This window comes from Macaca fascicularis, chromosome 14, assembly GCF_037993035.2.
Source record: "Macaca fascicularis isolate 582-1 chromosome 14, T2T-MFA8v1.1".
NCBI classification, from domain to species: Eukaryota; Metazoa; Chordata; class Mammalia; order Primates; family Cercopithecidae; genus Macaca; species Macaca fascicularis.
Window position 1 is genome coordinate 46566357 of NC_088388.1, and position 24707 is coordinate 46591063.

General features: G+C 38.1%; 1 protein-coding gene across 3 annotated transcripts in view; it reads right to left on the minus strand.

Annotated features, from left to right (window-relative positions):
• ZDHHC13 (zDHHC palmitoyltransferase 13) overlaps positions 1-23641 on the minus strand; it is a 53092-nt gene extending 29451 nt beyond the window's left edge. Inside the window, exons 1-4 of one of the 3 annotated variants that reach the window (XM_074014048.1) lie at positions 23533-23641; positions 15407-15977; positions 4611-4756; positions 1090-1212 (exon numbers count right to left, since the gene is read on the minus strand). Coding sequence is in view for 1 of the 3 variants with exons in the window: in XM_065528394.1 (XP_065384466.1) it covers positions 1090-1212; positions 4611-4756; positions 23533-23559 (296 nt within the window). In the remaining 2 variants the exon portion in view is untranslated. The remainder of the gene's footprint in view (positions 1-1089; positions 1213-4610; positions 4757-15406; positions 15978-23532) is intronic. The other 2 variants (XM_065528395.1, XM_065528394.1) reach the window with 2 other exon arrangements.
• Between the last annotated feature and the right edge of the window lie 1066 nt (positions 23642-24707).

A 24707-nucleotide genomic window follows, 5' to 3' on the forward strand; every position in this document is an offset into this window, starting at 1 on the left:
GTAATTAGTCCTGCTGTAATTGGCATTCCATTATAACTTACATACCAAACACATCATAACTACTCTCTGCATAGTCTAACTACTACAGCACTCTTGAAATTGTTTATATTCAAAAGGTTTAGGATCAGGGAGATATTCTTACTTGACTGGAAGGAGAAAGGTAAAATTATGTCACCTTCAACAGGTTAAAAGTAGAATTACTATGTGGGACTGAATTTTAAAAGTAAGTAGTAAAGAATTAATTTAAAATCCTTTTGGAAAAGTTAGACATTTTGAGTGTTTTGCCCTGCATTTGGGAGACAGAGATGAGAGGCACTGTATAAGGTGGACATATAAAGTAATGAGACTGATTTTCTTCTATGGTTTATAGGAATTAGTCTCATTACTTCAAAGTTGAGCTTCATACATCGTATTATCTAAATACCACGCCAGTTTATTTCCACAGAAGAGGAGTTTGCCTGTGAGTATTCATGTGTGTTAGAACATTTTAAACCTTAATAAATTTCTTAAACTTTAAAGATTTTAAATATCTAATCCTAAAACACAAAATATACACACATTCACATACAAATGTACATTTTACATGTTAAGCTGTTTGAAAGAAACAATGGGTAGGCATTACTGCTTTATGAAAGGGAAATATTTTATACAATCCAATACATGCCCACTTAAAAGTATATTCCATATTTAGTTTTTTAAAAAAGGTTATATTTCCTACCTATCTATTCTTTGTGGTGTTAACATGTAAAATATTTCAATGTTTCTTCTAAACTAGATGAGACTTCCCATTCTATTCTGAAAAAGTTTATTATGCTTTTCCTTTTTAAAAAAGTATTCACTTTTACTTCCTAAACTTTATGATTGGCCCCCTTGGCTTTATCTCTAATTTTCCTTTTTGGATCAACCAGGCATGGTCTCTAAGGTCCTTTTCAACTTTATAATAACCAACATGTGTGGCAGGAAAAGTTTCAGGTGTTCTTTCACATGAGGATTACACATGATTCAATACTCGTACTTAAAGAAAAAGATAAATGATGGAGAGGTCTAAAATTATAAATTCACAATTAACACACATATATCCCATCTTACTTTACAAGATCCAGTCTGTTGTTAATAGCAGCCCAATGAAGAAGTGACACATTTTCTTTATCTGGTTGCCTGACATCATATCCTGCTTCTACCAACTCTTTACATCGTTCAAAAATCCCGTATCTCAAATAAGAAAAAAAAGCATAATTGATACCATTAAAATCATTTCAAATATCAAAATTTCTTCATTTTACTGTATCTTTTCATTATCCAAACTGCCTTTCAGTCAATAGAGAAATATAATAATTAACAAAGACATGCACAGAGAGGACACAGTATAAAGCCAAACAGCAAAAGAAAACCTGGTTTACTTACTGATCAGATTAATCTTTTTGGAGTTGAACTTGATTTCCATAAGTAAACTTTAAACTTACATTGCCTCCCTTCAATAAGTTTCATCTGATCTCCACTGTGTGTCAGAAACACCTCCTGCCGATTCCTGACAATAATCTTACCGCTGAATCAAACCAAGCCTATGCAATAATCTCACAACAAAGGATACAGACTAAAAGTAAACTTGGAATGGGATAAATTCAACAACAAAATATGGAAAGAATATAGGTATAGCAGAGGAACAAATGATTAGCCCTTCCTGAAGGAGATGAAACTAAGCTATATTTTATAGGCTGACAAAAGGCATTTCAGGCAGAGGAAGAAGCATGTACAAAAATCAGAAATGTGAAACTACATGGATGTTCAGAGAAATAAAAGCAGTGTAACATTGCTAAAGCATAAAGCATGAGAGGGAATGGTGAGACATGAGGTTAGAAGCAATAGGCAAAGACCACATGGGCCTTCTGTGCTACACTATGAAGTTTAGACTTTATCTACAGTTCAATGGGAAACCAATAAAGGGTTTTAAAGAAGAAAGCACTCAGACTTTGAGTTTTAAGAAAGATCGCATTGGAGGCAATATGGAAGCTGCTTAGAGCAGGGTAAGGACAGAGAGTGAAATACCAGTTTAGAGGTTATTGCAATAAATATGGGTAAGAGACAATGAGAGCCTAAAGTAAGAGAGAAGCAATAGGAATAGAAAAGGAATGACGGGCTTGGAAGATATTTAACTATTAGTTAATCAGTTAAATAGTATAGCATTGAAAAGAGGTATTTCGTAGACAAATTATTATAGCATTAAAAAGAGGTATTTCATAGAGAATAAAGAGATAAATCATTTATTAGCAATATTTCTTTTTTTTTTTCTTTTTGAAATGGAGTCTTGCTTTTGCCCAGGCTGGAGTGCAGTGGCACGATCTCAGCTCACTGCAACCTCTGTCTCCTGGGTTGAAGCGATTCGTTTGCCTCATCCTCCCAGGTAGCTGGGATTATAGGCGTGTGCCATGACACGAGGCTAATTTTTGTATTTTTAGTAGAAATGAGGTTTCACCATATTAGTGAGGCTGGTCTCGAACTCCTGACCTCAGGTAATCTGCCCACCTCGGCTTCCCAAAGTGCTGGGATTACAGGCGTGAGCTACCACACCTGGCTTATTAGCAATATTTCTATGAAGTCCCAACCGATCCTTTAGCACTTTCTTTAAAACTTATTTCTATTTAAAAGTACCTGAAAGTTTCAATAAGCTCGCAAGGATAAAAAATCAAACCAAATAGCAGAATTGTCTGTTTCTCACACTGTAAATTAGAACAATTTCTGCTTTACCAAACTATGCATGTGTGTGTGTTTGTGTGTGTGTGTGTCTTTTTGGCATTTTTAAAAGAGTAAATTTTAGAATGACACACATACATTTACACTCTCCATCTTTTTTTTTCTTTTTGAGATGGAGTCTCGCTCTGTCGCCCAGGCTGGAGTGCAGTGGCTTGATCTCAGCTCACTGCAACCTCCGCCTCCCGGGTTCATGCCATTCTCCTGCCTCAGCTTCCCAAGCAGCTGGGACTACAGGCGTCTGCCACCACGCCCAGCTAATTTTTTGTACTTTTAGTAGAGATGGGGTTTCACCATGTTAGTCAGGATGGGCTCGATCTCCTGACCTTGTGATCCACCCACCTCGGCCTCCCAAAGGGCTGGGATTACAGGTGTGAGTCACAGCACCCGGCCCACTCTCCATCTTTTAAATGTCAACTTTAACATTTTACTGGAAAAGAAATACTCCCTTTATTTGAGAAACATAATAAGAATATACATTCATAAAGATTTTGCTGGTTTAGAAAACACACACACACACATACACACACACACACACACACACACACACACACACACACACACCCCCTAGCTCTCTATGCCCTTCCCAAATACTACCTACAGGTCTCCTCACAACCACCTGAGAAGGTCCAGGACCTGAAGAAAATTTTAGGAAAGACATAAAATGTGAGTTTTTACTGAGATTCCCTTTAAAAAGAGCCTAATTTCTGACATTTATCTTAAGAGTTTCATGGGCAACAGGGAAAGATTTAAATGTTTCCATCCTAATTAAAGCAAACATTTACCTTAAGAATACACTCATCATTGTATAAATAAAAGATAAACAATATCAAATAATATTCACCTAAAAGAGTGGTTCCCAAGTCTTTTAAGTTCATATAAATTGGTAATTAGAATACTCAAATAATTGTCAATATATTTTGTAATTAACATAGACAATACATTAGCCTATATTAAGGCCAAATAGGCTAATTAATCTCCAAACATCTTTGTTCTGATAGAAATTATATCAAATTAGTATGGTAACATTAGTTCCCCTCAGGCTGATTAGATTGGCATGATTTATATTTGATGGGCAATCTGCTGGGCAGATTTATGTTTGATTACTACAAAAATGGATTACTATTTGATGCAGTCTGATGAACAAAATACTTCAAAATATGCTCAATGGCAAGAGGTGTGATAGATGTTAATAATCAATAAGATCCATGAAGGTGAAAATGTTGGGAATAATTGACTTAATGCAAATACCCACATATGGAGATTTTAAGGGGAAACTTTCAAAATGTACTTCCATATCCAGTGCAAGAAAAACAATACACTATGTGTTTCAAGTGGTCAGAGAACATATTTCCACTTACTGTCTTTCTTCTAGTTAATCCAGCACAAGCACATGGAAAGTACTCAAGAAATAAATGATTGTTTAAAACATCTATGAATGTGTAAGTCGGTATTTTTCATTCCATCGACCTATTCAGGTTGTAGTATATTTTAAAAGACTTAGATTTGTATTTCGAATAAAGAGTTTGGCTTAGTGTCATTTAAAATCATCCATTCATTCAAGGAACATTTATTAGGTATCTCATACAAGAAGGAACTGTGCAAAAGCACTGGAGCTACAAAGATGAAGACATGCTTTTGCTAAGAAGCTGTCCACAATCTAATGGAACGTCCTGGTACATAAACAGCTTAGGTATGCTTTACTAAGTACTGTGGTGTTGCTATGACAAATATACTTGGTGCTGGTGTTAACTACCATTACAAAGTAAGAGAGGTAAACATATGAAGAGCCATGAACTACACATACATTACTATTAATTCAAGAGAACATGAGGATAAACCAAAGCATTTGGAAGACTTACTGAGTAGCTTTGACAATGTCACAGTTACTAGAGTCCTCTATGAGAGGAAGAGCTTCTCTTGCATTGGCAAGTTCTTTGTTTTCATGTGCACAGATGCCATATCGACCAAATCCTGGAGGGTGGGGGCCATGGCTGTGATTCCTGCACTGAAGAGTAAGAGTCATTTGACAATGCATGAGAGAATTAATGTCACACTCAATTACATAATGAAGCATTTGCTACTATCAACAATATCTATATTAATAAATTAAATTTTTTGGAGTTTTAGAAGTGTATCCTGAGAATGACTTGAACCCAGGTGGCGAAGGTTGCACCGAGCTGAGATCGCACCACTGCATTCCAGCCTGGGTGACAGAGTGAGATTCTGTCTCAAAAATTAAAGAAAAAAAAAAGTGTATCCTAAGGAAGATTTTCTTTATCTTAATTCTGTTCAGTAGAAAAGATACTTACTATTACAAAAACCCAAATTACATATTTTGTTCATAAAACAAAGGTCATCTAAAAAGGCATAGATGGACCTTGTTACTTGTAGTGGGTAGAGGACCATTGCTACTGACTTGGTAAGAAGTTTGCCAGGCCTCTACTTCTTGGAGTTGTGGTGGACATACCCTAGGAATATCCCCCAACCCCCCAATTAATCAAGTTCTCATATAATCCCTTCCTCTTGAGCACAGGTAGAACTTGTGACTTGTTTCTAGGCAATGGAATATGGCAAAGGTGATGAGACAATTACTCCCATGATCATGTTATATAAGTCTCTGTCTTAGCCAACTGAAGCAAGAGATTCTTCGGCTGGCCTTGAAAAAGTAAGCTGCCATGATATGAGACGGCCACATGACAAGGAACTGTGGGCAGTCTTCAGGAGTGAAAGTAGTCCCGACAACCAGTAAGAAAATGAGACTTTGATCATACAACCGCAAGAAACTGAATTCTGCTAATAACCAATGAACTTGAAAGAGGAACCCAAGCTCAGCCTTGATGTCAACTGTGAGACCCTTAGCAGAGGATCCAGCTAAGCCATGCCTAGATTCCTGACAAACAGAAACTATGAGATAATAAATAGGTGTTACATGGTGGCCTGCTAGCTCAGTTGGTTAAAGCATAGTGCTAATAAGTATGTGCTGTTTTAACCCACTAAATGCGTGGCAATTTGTTATACAGTAATGGGTAACAAATACAGGACTGCAGAATTTGGTGAGGGTAAAAAGATTGATTGCCAAGATAGTCCCATTAGCTGAATCAACGAATGTTACATTCAGATCACCCATTAGAAGCAGCAGCAAATGGCAAGCTAAAAAATTTTCCTTAAACAATTATCTCAGATTTGTCATTCAAACTAATTTGAGTGTTTCTAATTTCAAACACTGAGCTTACACCTTAGCAGAAAACCAATACAGGATTCGCTAATATTGGGGAAAAAAAGAAAAAAAAAAGCCCACAAAAATCTAAGATCAATTATCTGTTCTGTGGATTATGAATGCATTTTATTTCTCCTTTCCATTACTATGGACTTCTGGGTTCACTATCACCTCTAGGGCAGATGGGTAGATGATCAATTAAGATGAGCAATTTTGACACTTGTTGACAACTTTGCTAAAATATTTGGTGGATGAGCAGGCAGGCGGAGGGAGTTAAAATCTTTAGCACAAATGATGCTCACTAAATCACTTTAATACCCCCAAACAAAGACTTAGTTTTACTTGAGAGAAGGACTCCTTCAGCTAAAGATGTGGGATGCTCAAAGTTTCTGTTTCCTAAAAGCACAACTATATCAAATGTACACATTATTTACATATATTCTAAATACATTTTTAAAAGACTCTACGGTGTGACCCTAATCACAGTTATATCTCTGACTACTCATTTATATAATAATCAATCTTCTAATCTCATAGGCTACTCAGATTTCCAAGTAGAAACAGATTCATGTGAAAGGAATCAACTTTAATAAAACACATTATATTGCATTCTCTAAAGAAATGACACCTTAAAGAGAAACCTCCCTGAATTAGTACTTTTTTAAAAAATGTATTTATTTATTGGGACGGGGGTCTTCCTCTGTTGCCCGCGCTAGAGTGCAGCAGTGTGATCATAGCTCACTGCAGCCTTGAATTCCAGGGCTCAGGCAATCCTCCTGCCTCAGCCTCCTAAGTAGCTGAGACTACAGGCGCATGTCACCATACCCAGCTAATATTTTGTTTCCTTTTTATTTTTTATTATACTTTAAGTTCTGGGATATATGTGCAGAACGTGCAGGTTTGTTACATAGGTATACATGTGCTATGGTGGTTTGCTGCACCCATCAACCTGTTATCTACATTACATATTCCTCCTAATGCTATCCCTCCCCTTGCCCCCACCCCTAACAGGCCTCAGTGTGTAATGTTCCCCTCCCTGTGTCCATACATTCTCACTGTTCAACTCCTACTTATGAGTGAGAACACGCAGTGTTTGGTTTTCTGTTCCTGTGTTACTTTGCTGAGAATGATGGTTTCCGGCTTCATCCATGTCCCTGCAAAAGAAATAAACTCATTCTTTTTTATGGCTGCATAGTATTCCATGGTGAATATGTGCCACATTTTCTTTATCCAGTCTATCATTGATGGGCATTTGGGTTGGTTCCAAGTCTTTGCTATTGTGAATGGTGCTGCAATAAACATACATGTGCATGTGTTTTTATAGCAGAATGTTTTATAATCCTTTGGTATAACCAGCTAATTTTTCAGTTTTTATTTTTGTAGAGACAAGGTCTTACTATGTGGCCCAGACTGGTCTTGAACTCCTGACCTCAAGTGATCCTCTTGCCTCTGCTTCCCAAAGTGCTGGGATTACAGGTGTAAGCCACCAAACCTGACCTGAATTAGTGCTTAATAAGCAAATTTAGTTACCTATCTGCAATTTTTAAAAAGTTGATTTTTAAATAAATGTATCAGAAATCATATCTTCAAATTAGTCTCCTCAGGAGATTATTAGTTATTCCAATGGCATTACCTTGAAATGTTTTCAGAATTCCCTTTCTGAAACCGTCCTCAGAGCCATATAAAACAGACTCATATTTTTATACTCTGAATATCTGAAAATATTATGATTTATTATATAGAGTGAAGTATATAAAACATATATGTGTATATATATATGGACTTCTTCTTTTGTAAAGAGTAAAGAATAAATATAAAATGAACTTCCATGAAACCACTACCTAAGTCAAGATATAGAACTGGGCCAGCACCTTAGAAGACTGCCTGGACACATGCTATGCTCCACCATATCCCCACACTAAAAGAACAGTTTCCTGACTTCAGTTATAATCACTTTTTGCTTTTCTTTATAGTTTTATCTCTAATGTATGCAACTCTAAAAAGTACAGTTCAGCTTTACATTTTTTTAATCTTTGTACAAATGGAATCTATCATATGTATTCTCTATCATTTGTTTTCATTAACATTAGACTTACAAGCCTCATCCATGATGTTATGAAAGCTACAACAGGTTCATTTTCATTGCTGTAGAACATTCCAATACAGTAACATACTACAATTAATTTATCTATTTTACTATGGCTGGATATTTGGATTGTTCCCAGTTTGGGGCTATTATAAAAAAATACATTGCTATGCACATTCTTGTACATGTCTCTAGGTATATATATATACATGTAAACAATTCTGAAAAGCATATATCTAGAAGTGGAACTGTTGGCTTTGAAGATAGGCTTAACTCATCTTCAAAATGGTTGTAACAGTTAAACTTTCCCCTGCGGGGTATGAGTGCTTCTGTTGCTCTACAATCATTAAAGAAACCTAGAAAAGTGAACAAAATATATGAAGTAAACTGTATTCAGACATTGGACAATGAGAACAATAAGACTGTGATTGCCAAGATATGAGGAAAAAGAAAACACAAGGTGAGCCCCATCATCCCAGAAATTTTGCAATCATGTGCACTGAGACGAAAACACTTTGTTTTAGAGCCCAGAAGCCTTGCTAAATTGAGGAGACAGAAATTTGAGATCAGAGAGGCTGAGATAGCTGGCAGTTGTGGGCACATTCCAAGGGGCTCCAAAAAATCTGTATAGGAGGCCCATTGAGTCTTTGCAGAGTACTAGGACAAGCAATGTATAGAGGGAAACTTGACAAGTATAGGCAAAAAATGACTGGAGATTTGTAAACTGAACAATTACTGGAGTTTATACGTAGCAGGAAGATGTTCAAATTCTGATCAGCCAAAGCGGAGAGTCTTTGATGACCCCTTGGGTTATTCAGTGGAGATATCAGAGGGCCACACCTTAGAAGTAGTGCTGAACTGTATCTGGAATAAAGGCTACCCCAGAACCACTCTAGAGAAGCCTAAAATCAGACTTCAAAGGACTCAAATTGAGCAACATTAACTTTACTGCCTGCCAAACAATATTCAATAGTCTTTAAAGAAAGGCATCAAATACCAGATACTCATCAACATGCATTCACAAAGTCCACTATCAAATCAAAACTCACTAAACATGCCAAGAAGCAAGAAAAATGTGATCCATAGCCCCAGCCAGAAGAAAACCAGACCTTGAAACTATAAAGATGACAAAATTAGCTGAAAAAGACATTAAAACAGCTAATATAAGTATGTATAAGTATTTAAAGGAAAACATTAACAAAATGAGCAAAGAAATTGAAGATATGACAAAAGATCTGATTAGAATATCTGCGGATAAAAATCAACCTCCTTGTAATCCCAGCACTTTGGGAGGCCAAGGTGGGCAGATCACTTGAGGTCAGGAGTTCAAGACCAGCCTGACCAATATGGTGAAACCCCATCTCTATTAAAAATACAAAAATTAGCCGGGCATGGTGGCACATGCCTGTAATCCCAGATATTCAGGAGACTGAGGCAGGAGAATCACTTGAATCTGGGAGGCAGTTGCAGTGAGCCACGATCACACCACTGCACTTTAGCCTGGCACCAGAGTGAGACTCTATCTCAAAAGAGAGAGAAAAAAAATCAATCTCTAAAATACAAATTACACCAGATGAGATTAACAGCAGATTAAACAGTATAGAAGAAAAGGCCATTTAAATTGAAGAAACAACAATGAAACTATCCAAAATGCAGCACAGAGAGAAGGTGACTGAAGATGTATAACTGGAGTTCCAGAAAAGGAAAAAAGTTTTTTTTTTAATATTTGAAGAAGTAATAGTCAAAAATCTTCCAAATTTGGTGAAAATTATAAACTCACAGTAACTAGAAGTTTGATGGATCCCAAGTAGGATAAGCCCTGAAATCCTACACCAAGACATATCATGACCAAATCACTAAAAACCAGTAATAAAGAGATCTTAAAATCAGTCTGGACATTTTGAGAGGCCAAGGCAGGCAGTTCACAAGGTAAGGAGTTCGAGACCAGCCTGGCCAATATGGTGAAACCCCATCTCTACTAAAAATACAAAAAATTAGCTGGGCGAGGTGGTGGGCGCCTGTAGTCCCAGCTACTGCAGAGGCTGAGGCGGGAGAATGGTGTGAACCCGGGAGGCGGAGCTTGCAGTGAGCCGAGATCGCGCCACTGCACTTCAGCCTGGGCGACAGAGTGAGACTCTAAAAAAAAAAAAAAATCAGCCGGGCATGGTGGCGCGCACCTGCAGTCCCAGCTACCCGGGAGGCTGAGGTAGAAGAATCACTGAGCCCAGGAGGCTGAGGTTGCAGTGAGCCGATATCGCACCACTGTACTCCAGCCCGGGCGACAGAGCGAGATTCCCTTTCAAAAAAAAAAAAAAAAGTCTGGAAGAAACAGACATATATGTTCAAAGAGCCAAAGATAAGAATACACTCAGACTTCTCATCAGACATAAGGCAAGCCAGAAAGCAAAAGCACAACAGTTTAAAGAGCTTAGTATGCAGCCTAAGCAGTGTTTACAGGGAATTTGTAGCTTTAAATGCTTACATTAGGAAAAAAAAAATGAGCCTACAGTAAGTTATCTAAGCTTTCATGTTAATAATCTAGAGAAAGAAAATTATACTCAAAGTGGATACAACAAGAAGAATATAAAAATAGAAGGCATTTGTGAAACTATAAAACAGAGAAACAATACAGAAAATCATTGAAGCCAAAATCTGGTTCTCTAGAAAGAATAAGTCAATAAAAGTGAGAAACCTTTGATCAGATTGATCAAGAAAAATGAAAAAGTATCAATGACAAATACCAGGTTTAAAAAACAGACATCACTACAAGAGCCTGCAAATTTTGAAAGGATAAAAAGGGAATATTTTGAACAACTTTATGTCAATAAATTAGCAACTTAAGTGAAATATACAAACACCTTAAAAGACACACATTATCAAAATGGATCTTAAAAGTAATAAATAACATAGTATCTATTAAATAAATTTCATTCATAATGAAAACCTTTCTCATAAAAAATTCCAGGCCCATATAACTTAACTGGTTAACCCTATCAAATATCTAGGGAAAAAATAATACTCCGTCAGAAAACAGAAGAGAGAATGCTTCCCAGCTCATTTTACGAGGTAGAATCACTCCATACCAAAACCAACAAAGACATTACAAGTAAAGAAAACTATAGGCCCAGTATCCCTTATGAACATAGATACAAAAATCCTAAACAAAATATTAGTAAGGTGAATCCAGTAATATATAAAAAAGACTACACATCACAACCTAGCTTAAACGTTTCAAAATAAATCAATGCAACCTACCATATTAATGAATAAGGTGAATATTCATATTAACAGAATAAAACATATATTCAAATATATACAACAGTAAAAAATATATATTCATCATAGAATAAAGCATTTAACAAAATTCTTTATATGAAAATTATTTATGCAAAGCATATGACAAAATTTGTAAAATCTTTCAATACAAGGGAAAGAAGGGAACCTCCTCAATCTGATAAAGAACATTTACAAGAAATCTACAGCTACCATCACATTTAATGGTACAAGACCATTTTTACTCCAAGACTGGAAACAAAGCAAAGATGCTCATTATCACCACTTCTAATTAACACTGTACTAAAGTACCAGATAGCATAATAAAGTAGGAAAAATAATAAAAATGCATACAGATTAGAAAAGAAGTAAATCCATTTTTACTTGCAAAAACATGATCATATGCATAGAAAATCCTAAGGCATCTTTAAAAAAAAGTTTACACTAGCATCAAAAAGGTAAAATACTTTAAATGCTTTTATACTGTATCCTGCATTTTTTGGTGTGTTCAGTGGAAGGGTCACATCAAATATAGCCATGCTTTCATTAACAATGAGGATATATTCTGAGAAACAAATATTTAGGCCATTTCATTCTTGTGCAAATATCACAATGTATATTTACAAAGACCTAGGCAGTATAGCCTATTACACACTTAGGCTATATGGTATAAACTACTGCTCTGATCAACATCGTATGTGTGGTCTGGCATTGATCGAAACATTATGGGATGTATAACTGTACGTAGAAAATTGCTACAAATGAAAACTGACTTATTATTTTATAACCTCATCTTGCTTTTTACCATCAATAAAGTTACCTAGCTTTCACCTACCTTATCACCAAACCTATTTCTGTGAAGTTTCCAGTTTAAAAAGAAAATCATTCTCTAAGGATGAATACACAATTGAGAATAAAAAACTGAAGATATTTGAAATAATGTGTCAAAGTCAATTCTCCAAGAGTTCCAAAAAGTTTTAAGAATGAAAGTTTCTTAAATTTCATTTTTAAAAGACAGTTTTTAAATTTCTTTTAGAAATTTTTAATTTTAAATAAAGTTTTTACAAGACAAGGATGCCTGCTCTCAGCACTTCTATTCAACACAGTATTCGCAGTCCTCTCCAGAACAATCAGGCAAGACAAAGAAATAAAGGGCATCCAAATAGGAAGACAGGAAGTCAAACTATCCCTGTTTGCAGATAACATGATTCTCTATCTAGAAAACCCTATAGTCTTGGCCCAAGAGCTCCTTCAGCTGATAAACAACTTCAGCAAAGTTTCAGGATACAAAATCAACGTACAAAAATCGCTAGCATTCCTATACAACAATTATCAAGCCTAGAGCCAAATCAGGAAGGCAATCCCATTCACAACTGCCACAACAAGAATAAAATACCTAGGAATACAGCTAATCAGGGAGGTGAAAGACCTCCACAATGAGAATTACAAAGCACTGCTCAAATAAATCAGAGAAGACACAAACAAAGGAAAAGACATCCCATGCTCCCGGATAGGAAGAATCAGTATCATGAAAATGGTTATACTGCCCAAAGCAATTTACAGATTTAAGGTTATCCCTATCAAATTACCAAAGACATTCTTCACAGAACTAGGAAAAAACTATTTTAAAATTCATATGGAACCAAAAAACAGCCTGAATAGCCAAGGCAATCCTAAGCAAAAGGAACAAAGCTGGAGGAATTACATTACCTGACTTCAAACAATACTATAGCGCTATAGTAACCAAAACAGTTTGATACCGGTACAAAAACAGACACACAGACGAATGGAATAGAATAGGGAGCCCAGATACAAGGCTATACACCTATGACCATCAGATCTTCAACAAAGTTGATAAAAACAAGCAATGGGGAAAAGACTCCTTATTCAATAAATGGTGCTAGGATTACTGGCTAGCCATATACAGAAAAATCGAAGCTGGACCCCTTCCTTACACCATATACAAAAATCAACTCAAGATGGATCAAAGATTTAAATGTAAAATCCAAAACTATAAAAAGCCTAGAAAAAAACCTATGACATACTATCCTGGATATAGGAATGGGCAAAGATTTCATAACAAAGATACCAAAAGCAATGACAACAAAAGCAAAAATTGGTAAGTGGGATCTAATTAAACTAAAGAGTTTCTGCGCAGTAAAAGAAACTATCAACAGAGTAAACAGACATCCTATAAAATGGGAGACAATATTTGCAAACTATGCATCCGACAAAGGTCTAACATCCAGCATCTATAAGGAACTTAAATTTACAAGAGAAAAACAAACCCCATTAAAAAGTAGGTAAAGAACATGAACAGACACTTTCAAAAGAAGACATACATGCAGCCAATAAGCATATGAAAAAAAGCTTAATCACATCACTGATCATTAGAGAAATGCTAATCAAAACCACAATGAGATACCATTTCACACTAGTCAGAATGCTATTATTAAAAAGTCAAAAAAATAAGAGATGCTGGCAAGGTTACAGAGACGAAGGAATGCTTATACACTGTTGATGGGAGTGTAAATTAGTTCAACCATTGCGGAAAGCGGTATGGCGATTCCTCAAAGAGCTAAAAGCAGAACTACCATTCAACCCAGCAATTCCATTACTGGGTATATACCCAGAGGACTACAAATCATTCTACCATAAAGACACATGTATGTGAATGTTGACTGTAGCACTATTCACAATAGCAAAGACATGGAATCAACATAAATGCCCATCAGTGACAAACTGGGTAAATAAAATGTAGTACATATAAACCATGGAATACTATGCAGCCATAAAAAAGAATGAGATCATGTCTTTTATAGGAATACGAATGGAGCTGGAGGCTATTATCCGTATGCAGGAACAGAAAACAAAATACTGCATGTTCTCACTGGGAGCTAAATGATGAGAACTCATGAACACAAAGAAGGGAACAGCAGGCTGGGCATGGTGGCTCATGTCTGTAATCTCAGCACTTTGGGAGGTCAAGGCAGGTAGATCACTTGAGGTAAGGAGTTCAAGAACAGCCTGGTCAACATGGTGAAACCCCATCTCTACTTTAAAAAAAAAAAAAAATTAGCCAGGGTGGTGGTTTGTGCCTGTAGTCCCAGTTACTCGGGAGGCTGAAGCAGGAGAATCGCTTGAACATGGGAGGTGGAGGTTGCAGTGAGCCGAGATCACACCACTGCACTCCAGCTTGGGTGACAGACCAAGACTCCATTGCAAAAAAAAAAGAAGGGAACAACAGACACTGGGGTATACTTGAGGGTGGAGGGTGGGAGGAGGGAGAAGAGCAGAAAAAATAACTACTGGGTACTAGGCGTAATACTTGCGTAATGAAATAATCTATACAACAAACCCCCATGACATAAGTTTGTGTATATAACAAACCTGCACATGTACCCCAAACCTAAAACAAAAGTTTTTAAAAGAAAGTTTTAAAATTTTCAGTTTTACTTAAATGAGTCCATAACCCCTCAAGGGGTTATTTTGAAGGGCACTGTTTTTAAAAAGTTAATTTACAGTAAAATTAACTTTGGTATACAGCTCTATGAATTTTAACACATGTATGGAGTCATGTAACCACCACTATCATCCTTTATAGTCACACCCTCCTGTAACCCCAACCAAGTCTTGGCAACCACTGCTCTGTTGTCATTAATTCTGTCTTTCCCAGAATGTCATATAGTGGAATTATACAGTACACAACCTTTTAGGAGGGGCTTCCTCCACTCAGCACAATGGTGCTGAGATTTACTCAAGTTGTTGTATGTTATCAATAATTCCTTCTTTTTTATTGCTGTGTAGTATCCCACTATATCGGTGCATCAGTTAATCTATCCAAACAATCTGCGTGGGTTGTTTTCCAGCTTTTGGCAATCATAAATAGAGCTGCTAAAAATATTCATGGACAAACTTTTGTGAGAACATGCTTTCATTTCTCTGAGAGTGAGACTGCTTGCCCATATGTTAGGTATATTTAAATTTATGAGAAATTGCTAATCTATTTTCCAGACTGGCTATACCACCTTGCATTGCCACTAACAACTATGAGAGTTACAATTGTTCTGCATTCTCACCGGCACTTGGGATTGTCAGTCTAATAGATGTATAGGGGCATCTCATCATGGTCTTAATTTGTATATCCTTAACAGCTAATGAAGTTGAGCATCTTTTCACGTGCTTATTTGCCATCTGTATATCTTCTCTGGTGAAGTGTCTGTTCAAGTCTTTTGTCCATTTTTCAATTGAGCTGTTTGTTTTCTTACAGTTAAGTTTTGAGAGTTCTTTATATTATATATTCTAGATACAAGTCTTTTGTCAGATACGTGATTTGCAGATATTTTCTCCTGGTCTGTACCTTACCTTCCCATCTCTTAAAAGTCTGTTTCATAGAGCAGAAGTTTTAAATTTAAAAAAAGTCCAATTTATCAATTTGTTCTTTTATGGATTGTACTTTTGGTGTCACGTCTAAAAACTACTGTCTTGGGGTCACAATTCCTCTGTTCAGAGAAGAAAGTTCTCCCTCAGTGTTTCTGGTGCTTGTGCTGCCAGGAAATCCCTTTGCGGCTCCTTGAGCTTTAACTAGATAGCTTCTCATAGAGCACTCGCTGTCTGCACTGATGCTTACTTCCAGGGCTCAAGTCAAAGCTGGGGGCAAATCAGAGAGAAAAAAAGTAAATCAGCTACTGATTTGGTGGTTTTTGAATTCCGGTCTTTTTCTTCTTCAGTCCACCTGCTTTTCTGAATAGGTAAATTCTGATTTATCTGGTAAATAATCAATACCCCCGTACATACACACACACAGAATCACACACAGTTAAAAATAAACATGTAGGTAGTTAGATTGAAATGTAAATAAAAACATTACTTTAGGATGCTTTTCCTGATGTCATGGTAAGTATATTCAATTGGAAGAAGGCAAAGGGTTGAGGAAAAGAGTTGAACTATACTCAAAATTTCTAGAATTTCAGTAAGTAACAGGTGTAACAAAAAGTACAGCTAAGATTGACCAAAAAAAAATCAGTGTATTTTTATATAAAAAAAATTTTTACTAGATTTTTAAACTATAGAATGATACAAATTAATTTTAAAGATCTAGCAATACAGAAGTGAATACGGGGTTAACAATCTGGACTATTTCCTCTCCAATACTGTACCACCAGAGATAACCAGTATAACAGTTGGGTGCATCTTCCCTCATTATGTATATATATTTTAACATATATAATATTGTGCTATATATACACATACACACACATTTTTAATCATTTCCTTCTTATACTTACTGAACAAATAGGATCACATTATATACATTATTCTTCAACTTGCTTTTCTCATGTAACAATATATCATGTACAGTCCTACAGTTCAGTAATATTTCACTATTGTTCCATTGTATATAGATATAGCATAATTCATTCAACCATTCCCCTTTGGTTAGAGACACAGGTTGATTTCAGCCTTTCACGTCTATACGCAATCCAATCAATACCCTGGGCATTCTAATTCTATAGGATTGATTCCCCAAAGTAGGACTGTTGAGTCAAAAAACGTGCATTTTAAATATAAATAGATTCTGACCAAATACTCTCCCCAATTCACAGTTCCAACAGCAATGTATATACATGTTCTTTCTCCCTACAAAACTTCCCAGAACCGAATATTATCAATCTTTTTACAACCTTGACAATCTGATGGCTAAAAATGGCATCCTATTTTTCATTTGTACTCCCCTAGTTGCTAATGACTCTGAGTGCTTTGTTTGTTGTTGTTGTTGTTGTTAGGTATATTGGCTCTCCATATTTTCTCTTTTGTGGATTGCCTTTTCATAGTCTACTTATTTTTCTAATGAATTGTACATATCTGTTTCTCTTTGTAGGTTAGAAAGACTAACCCTTTTTTGTTTTGTTTTTAAGACGGGGTATTACCTGTCACCCTGGCTGGAGTGCAGTGGCACCATCAAAGCTCACTACAGCCCTATCTGCTGGGCTCAAGTGATCCTACCACCTGACCCACCCTCGTAGCTAGGACTATAGGCAAGCACCACCACACCCTGCTGATTTTTTTACTCTTCTGTAGACAGGTCTCGTTATGTTGCCCAGACTGGTCTTAAACTCCTGACCTCAAGTTATCCTTCCACCTTGGCCTCCCAAAGCACTGAGGTTACAGGCATGAGCCACCACACCCGACCCTGACCCTTTGTTTATACACAGATTTTTCATCAGGGAAAATGGAGTCATTCTAGATACAAATTTGTTGCTTCTTATACTGTGTTAAGGCATTAAGGACATCAGCTTTATTTTTCACGTATAAAATTGAGGAGATTTACATGTTTTAATGTGAAGATTATCCATAATTAAGAGCATTTGTTTAGTAGGCAATTAATTACTGTGTATTTATGATGTACAATTATGCTAAGGGCATAGAAGACATGGGTGTCTCTCCTCCAGGAATTTAAGTCTAATAAGGGAGATATGTCAGAGACAGAGTAAAATAATAATAGCAAGCAATACGTGATATATATGATTAAATGGCAATTATAAGAAACTAGAAAACAGGAGATATATTTTGTTCATGTCATCATTGTTTACCCAAATCCAGATCAAAGTAAAACCTAAAAATGACTATATTCAAAGCTTATGTTTGAATCATCTACAAAGTGAGGAAGGTACACTGAAGGCCATATATGCAGTAACCCACTAGGTAATATGAGAAAAAGTTAAAGCTTCTATTATAATAACCTTTTATCTTTTTACTTAAAAAGGAAAAATAAAATTTACAAATTTGAGTTTTTAAAGCTTTACCAAATTTATTTTTTCTTTTTAGCACACCTCTGCTGGCAGGAAAGCTTTACTAATTTTTAACAATGGCAGTCTCATTTACTGGTATGCCAAGCAGGTCACTCCTTATACTCTGTTTACAAGGTAACCTGGGGACAGAGAAAGCTTCCACAGAGAGTTGACAGTAGGACCTTCAGCATTTTACAAAATACATTGGATTATTTTCAAATTATATTGTTAAAGTTTAACTAAATTACGTCTCCCAAAATGAGCAAGTAGCTTAAGCTGATTTCTACAAAGAAGCCACGAATTGAGATAATAACAATAATAATAATAATAATAAGCACAAGCAAATAAGAAAATAGCAGATCAGGAACTCTTCATCAGACACATGAAGTATAAACAAAGATGATCTAATCCAATCTGACAAGTCAGTACCCCCTCGGAAAAAATTCGAAATTGTCAAAGGCTAAATTGATGCAGATTTATAACCACTATCTTTAATTCAAATCTTGCCATGAGCATATACTGAGCTATTAGTTAATGAATATAATTTAGAAATACATTGTCAAATCTTACAATAACATGATCCATGACAACATGAAATTGGCAGCCGGCTCCTATCCCCATGTTCAAACAGAAGAGAGCTGAAATTTTTATTTTCTGTCAAGTTTTCTGTGAAGCAAGGTCAAGAAAAGGAGGGCAAGGACATGGCAGAGAAGGAGACAGGCAACCTTCAGTCTCAAAAGATGGGGAAGACACATTGAGTCTCTGCTTCCACAGTATACTCTCAGCCTAATCTCTCCTGATTGCACTGATGACACAGGCCAAATAACCAGATTCCTAGTACAGCCACATTGGCTGTATGATAGTGGCGAATCATCTACTCTATTTTTGGCTCATTTCTACATTTGCAAAAGGAAAGAGACAGATCAATACACCCATAAAGCTCCTTCTAAGTAGTCTCATGTTACATGGTCCTAAGCCAAGCTGTTACAATAGTCATTATTGACTTGGGAACTGGTAAAGACTGTACTGCATGAACACACTATATGGATAAAGAAGTTTAACTGCTACATAGCTGCCTACAATGTTAAGGTAACAAAACAGACTAAGCAAATTCTTACAATGCCAGCCAACTCCCAAGAGTTTTCATTAATTATTCATTCAGGGAAATATAAAGCACACCTATACAAATCACAGAAGTAGGTAATCGGGGATAAAAGATGAATAAGACACAATTCCTTCCATAATTCATTCATTCTAGACATTTACTGAATGCCTACTATGTGCTGGGCACTATTGTAGACACAGCGATATGGCAATGAACAACAGACAAGGTCCTTGGTTTTCAAGGAACTTATATTCTACTTAGGGATATACTCCCTTCTCCATTTTCAGAGCAGAGTAAAATACAGACTACTCCTCAGACCTTGAACTAAAGAATGGGTGGACTCCAAGTGGCAGCAAACAATCAAACAAGATCCTATCATGGCTGAGTAGCAGTGAAAATGCACTGCATCAGGAGCCCTGACACCTGGGCTCTGCTAACTTGCTATGAACCTTTGGAAAGTAAGTTATTATTTTTGAGTCTTGAATTCATGGGAAAAGTTAAAGGGCTAGACTAGATAAATGGTTCTCAAACCTTCCAAATGTCATGGACCTTTTTGAAAATGTTTCCAAAATTAAGGCCTCTCTACTTAAGAGAAATGCACAACTGCACATGTAAACTAACTTTTCAAGATGTTCACTAATTCCAAGATATTCACTAATGCCCTGAAGCTTATCCTATATGCCAGTTTAAGAATCTCTCAATTAGGTAATACTGAAAAGCCTTCCAGCTCCAAGTATTCTATGATTCCATTCCATTTTACTTCCTCTAGTCTTCCTAGGATTCCAGTCTACAACTGCCTCAAGATAGTAGAATAATATGTTTTTTTTTATTGTTGTTGTTTTAATTAAGATACACAGGGGAAAAAAAATTTAAAGAGGGAAAAAAGAGGGATGACAAGAAAGAGATATGTAGCTAGCTCACTGTCCTCCACAGAAGAGTGAAAAGCAGAACAAGATATTATGAAAATTATCTAACAGACATATGAATACATTTGTGGTAATTTTTACAACATAGCCTCAAAATTATTTGCTACTTCTCCATCAAGAGGTAAAGGTCTATGTCCCTTCCTCTTGACTCTGAGCTCTGTGACTACCTCACTAATAATATATTTTGAAGTGATGTTGTTCCAGTTTGCAGGCCCACGCCTTAGAAACTGGCAGTTTCTTCTTCCTGGCTCTTCCATTAGATGGTCACTAATGGAACTCAGCCACTATACTGTGCACAGGCACAGGCCACGTGTAGGTGTCTCTACTGGAACTTAACTGCCAGATGTAAGTGAAGACTCGTAGATACCAGCACCGGCTCTCAAGTCATCTCCAGCTTATGAGTCTTTGCAGCTGAGGCTCCAGACATGGTGGAACAGAAACAAACCAACCCTGCTGCAGTCTGTCCAAGTCCCTGACACACAGAGTCCATGAGCATGACAAAGGCTGTTTCATACCACTATGTTTTGGGGTGGTTTCTTACACAATAGATAACTACAGCATCTTTAAGTTCTGAGGGATCGTGTAATACTTCTCACACAGAGATGTCACAAATGCGATTATTTTTCTAAATTATATACAAGAATTGTTAAAGTTACAGTGGGCATTAATTTAAGCCAAAATCAAGATCTAGAAAACCACACTCAAACTCCAATGACAGTCATTATCCTGCCAGATTATCAAATAAAAAGAGAGTGAGAGAGAAGGAGCGACTGAGAGAGAAATATGTGACAGTCATTAAAAGTTCTCATGTCATTAAAGTTCTCATTAACAGAAGTTCCAGAGTTTAGTTTCCAAGTTCATTCATTGACAAGTATTTACAGGTACTCACCAGTGCTGGGCATTGTTCCAGATGCCAGGCACACAACAGTGAACATAACAGATAAAAATCACTGTCCTTATAGCACTAACATTCAGTGGAGGAGAAAGAAACAATAAACAAGACCAATAAGTACATTAAATGGTGTTAAATGCTGAGGAGAAATCTAAAGCAAGGAAGGAGGCCAGGGAGCGTTGCTGGTAGTGCTGATGATGGAAAAAGTTTGCAATTTTAAATATGCGGGTCACAGAACGCCACACGGAGGTGTCACTTGTGTCAAGACTTTAAAGAGGTGGGGGAATAAACCAAGTGGGCACACAAGGAAACAGCATTCCAGGCAGAGCAAATAGTAAGGCTGGTGTGGCTGGGGATGACGGGGCAAGCATGAAAGTAGTAAAAGATGAGGTCAGGCCGGGCGTGGTGGCTCACGCCTGTAATCCCAGCACTTTGGGAGGCTGAGGCAGGCGGATCATGAGGTCAGGAGATCGAGACCATCCTGGCTAACATGATGAAACCCCGTTTTACTATACAAAATATTAGTAGGGCGTGGTGGTCCGCGCCTATAGTCCCAGCTACTCAGGAGGCTGAGGCAGGGAAATCTCTTGAACCTGGGATGCGGAGATTGTAGCGAGCTGAGATCGTGCCACTGCACTCCAGCCTGGTGACAGAGACTGTCTTAAAAAAAAAAAAAAAGATGAGGTCAGAAAGGAAACTGGAGACCTGATCCTATAGGCAAATCCTGGCAAAAATCCAACAGCACTGATCTTGGAATCAAAAGAACCAAATTCAATGAGAACAGTAATGTTTTTGTCCGTTTTGTTCACTAATTTATCACAGCACCTAAAACGGTGCCAGGCAGACATTCAAAACACATTTGCTGAATGAATGACTGAAGTCTTGGCTCTATCACTTAGCAGCTATTTGACTTGTAGCAAGTGATTCAAGTTTTCTGAGCTTTAAAATCCAGTTCTCATCTTTAAAATCAGAATAATCATTTCTCCCCACCTCAAAGGATTATAGTGAGGATCAAAAATGGGGAAGTATTTTGCAAACTGCAAAGCAGTATATATAGGTAAGCTCTTCACATTATTGAAAAAGTTAACAAGAGCAATTACTATTAACAACAACAATGATGTCTCTACCTTTCCCTACTAAATTCAACCACCGAATCATTCTCTCTCTATAGGCCACGGAACTGGGACAAGGCTAATCTTCCCTTCAGCACGAGAGAGGAACTTTAAGCACTTGAAGGCTTTTGTAAATAAGTGGCAGTAATTAAGACATAATAGTTACTTCTACCAACTTTTCTTTGAGCCTCTCTGAGAAAAAGAATGAGGCGCTGTTTCCATGTGAAGATTCAACACCCTTTGGTAAAATCCAGTCTGCCTGAGAACTATTTATTTTCCTGTCAAAATGCAAGAACAACCAGTAAGAACACCTTGACATCTCCCCAGACATCTTGTCCCTCACTTAAACCTATACAAGACCTTGCTGAAAGAAGGGAAAGGGAGAGCATGAGGAACACTCTCGGGACTGAAAAATGTTTTTACAGATCAACTAATCCAATTATCCCAAACTGAGAATCTACCGCCTAACTCGTTCCAACTGAAGAGAGCTTCAGTGTTCTCATCTGTACATGGGGATAATATCTTAAGGATGCTTCAATTCTGGAATAAAATAATGCATATGAAAGCATCTGGCACGGGTTATGCACTCACTAAAACTGGCTGAATCTGGAAATTCTGCATTTATTCAATAAATATTAAGTGAACGTCTACAATATACCAGTCAGTACTCTAGGCACTAGGAAAGGGCCATAAGCAAAAAGCACAAAAATCTCGTTCTCTTGGAGCCAACATCTACCTCCTGTAACTTCCCCGATCGGCCCGCTTCACTTCTTTGGAACTCCGTCTGGCTTTTATACAACACCTCCTCCACGGAATATTGTCCTTTGAGATTTTGCAGATCCCCATGTGTACCTCCCCTCTCCACGCCCCTTTCCTCCATCCTAAACAAGCAGCCTTAATTATTTCAAGGAGTAAGCAAGGATACGGAAACAGAAGCGAAAACTGGACTGGGTGGGGTGGAGGCGGGTGCCAAGGCGCCAGGGCTGAAAAAGAAATAAACAGAACCGCTCCGACTTCAGGGTCCGAATCAGGTGTGTAACCTGACACCTCTCCCGGGAAGGGCCATCCTCCCCTCCCCAGGCCCACAGAAGTCCCCGCCAGGCTCCGGGTACCGGCCCCAGGGGGCGCCCTGGCCAGGGATGGAGGCTGGAGGGGCCGGCTCGGGCCCTCACCCGTCAGTCCTTGCCTTTCCTTCCCAGTCACCTCAGAGAGAATTTCCAGCATCATTCTTGGTGTTTCCAGGCTCCCGCTTCCCAGACGCAGGCCCCGCCGCTCCCGAAACCCCCTCACCGAGCGGCCTCTCACCCACACCGTCCTTTCCTTCACAGCTGCAGTCGCTCTCCTGGCCCCCAGGACAGCCACCGCCCGGTCGCACTCACCTGCGAGCCCAGCCCCGGCCCCTCCATCTCCCCAGGAACCCACAGCGGCTGAGGTTACTAGGCAAGTAGCGACTGCCGCCAGCCCGCCAGCCCGCCTTGGGCTGCCTCTTCTCCCACTTCCTGCTGGCGCCCTCACCTCCGCCGCTGCGGTCCCCGCTCGTGCCCTGAGCCGTCAATCGGTCCCGGAGAACCAATCCCAGCGCTCCATCGCCTAGGGGCGGGACTTTCTCACCTCCAGGGAAACCCGCTGTGAATAGTTAGCCAGAGGTTCCACCTCCAGCCCGCGAGTGCCTGTCGCTCCCCCAGCCCCAGCCCAGGACCAAGCGCCCCAGCCCCAGGTGCCACGGTCCCCAGATGTGCGCCCGGGGTCAGGATCAGACTGTTATTCCAACGTCAACCACCATCTATTGAGAGCAAATCTGGACTTGGCTACTTAACTGCTAGATGACCTTGTGAAAGTCTCTTATTTTACCTCAGTTTTCTCATCTATGAAATGAGGAAAATAAGGGTACCTACTTCATGGAATTATCAGGAGGATTAAATGAGAAAACTCATGTAATGCCTCTCAGCCAATGCGTCACATATAAAAAGGAATCAATAGATGTTAGCTATTTAAATGTTTTCCATTCCATTTGTGTGATCTTGGGCAAGTCACCTCTACCGGCTGGGGTTCTGCTTCCTCACATGAAACAAAAAATGAGTTCTACGGCGCAGGCTGGACGGGGAGTGGGCGAAAGCCTCCCACTTGAAGTGCACCTCCCCCGACCTCCACGACCCTTTGTGGAGGGCACTGGAGGAGCTGGCATTTTTAAGCTCTGTCCAGCTTGAAGGTCTATGAAGCAAGCATTAGGGATAACTGGGGCGCTCCAATGGGGCAGTGGGGGCTCTCCTACCTCAGCCCCGAGTAAACACTGGGGTTTTTCTAGCCCAGCACTGAACACAGTTCTTTGTAATGGTTCCTTAGATGTGTCTGTTGCCAAGTGGAACCAGATTAAGACTTCCGGAAGCTAATTTGAAAACGATCTGAAAACATTATGACTTCCTTATTTTATAAAAATAATACTAAATCATAAAATAAATATCTAGAAGTCCAACAAAGTGCTGAGTTTTCTCATGAAAAATATTGCTATGATACAATAAAAGCGTAGATGTGTTACTGTTGATTTAGTGTCTGT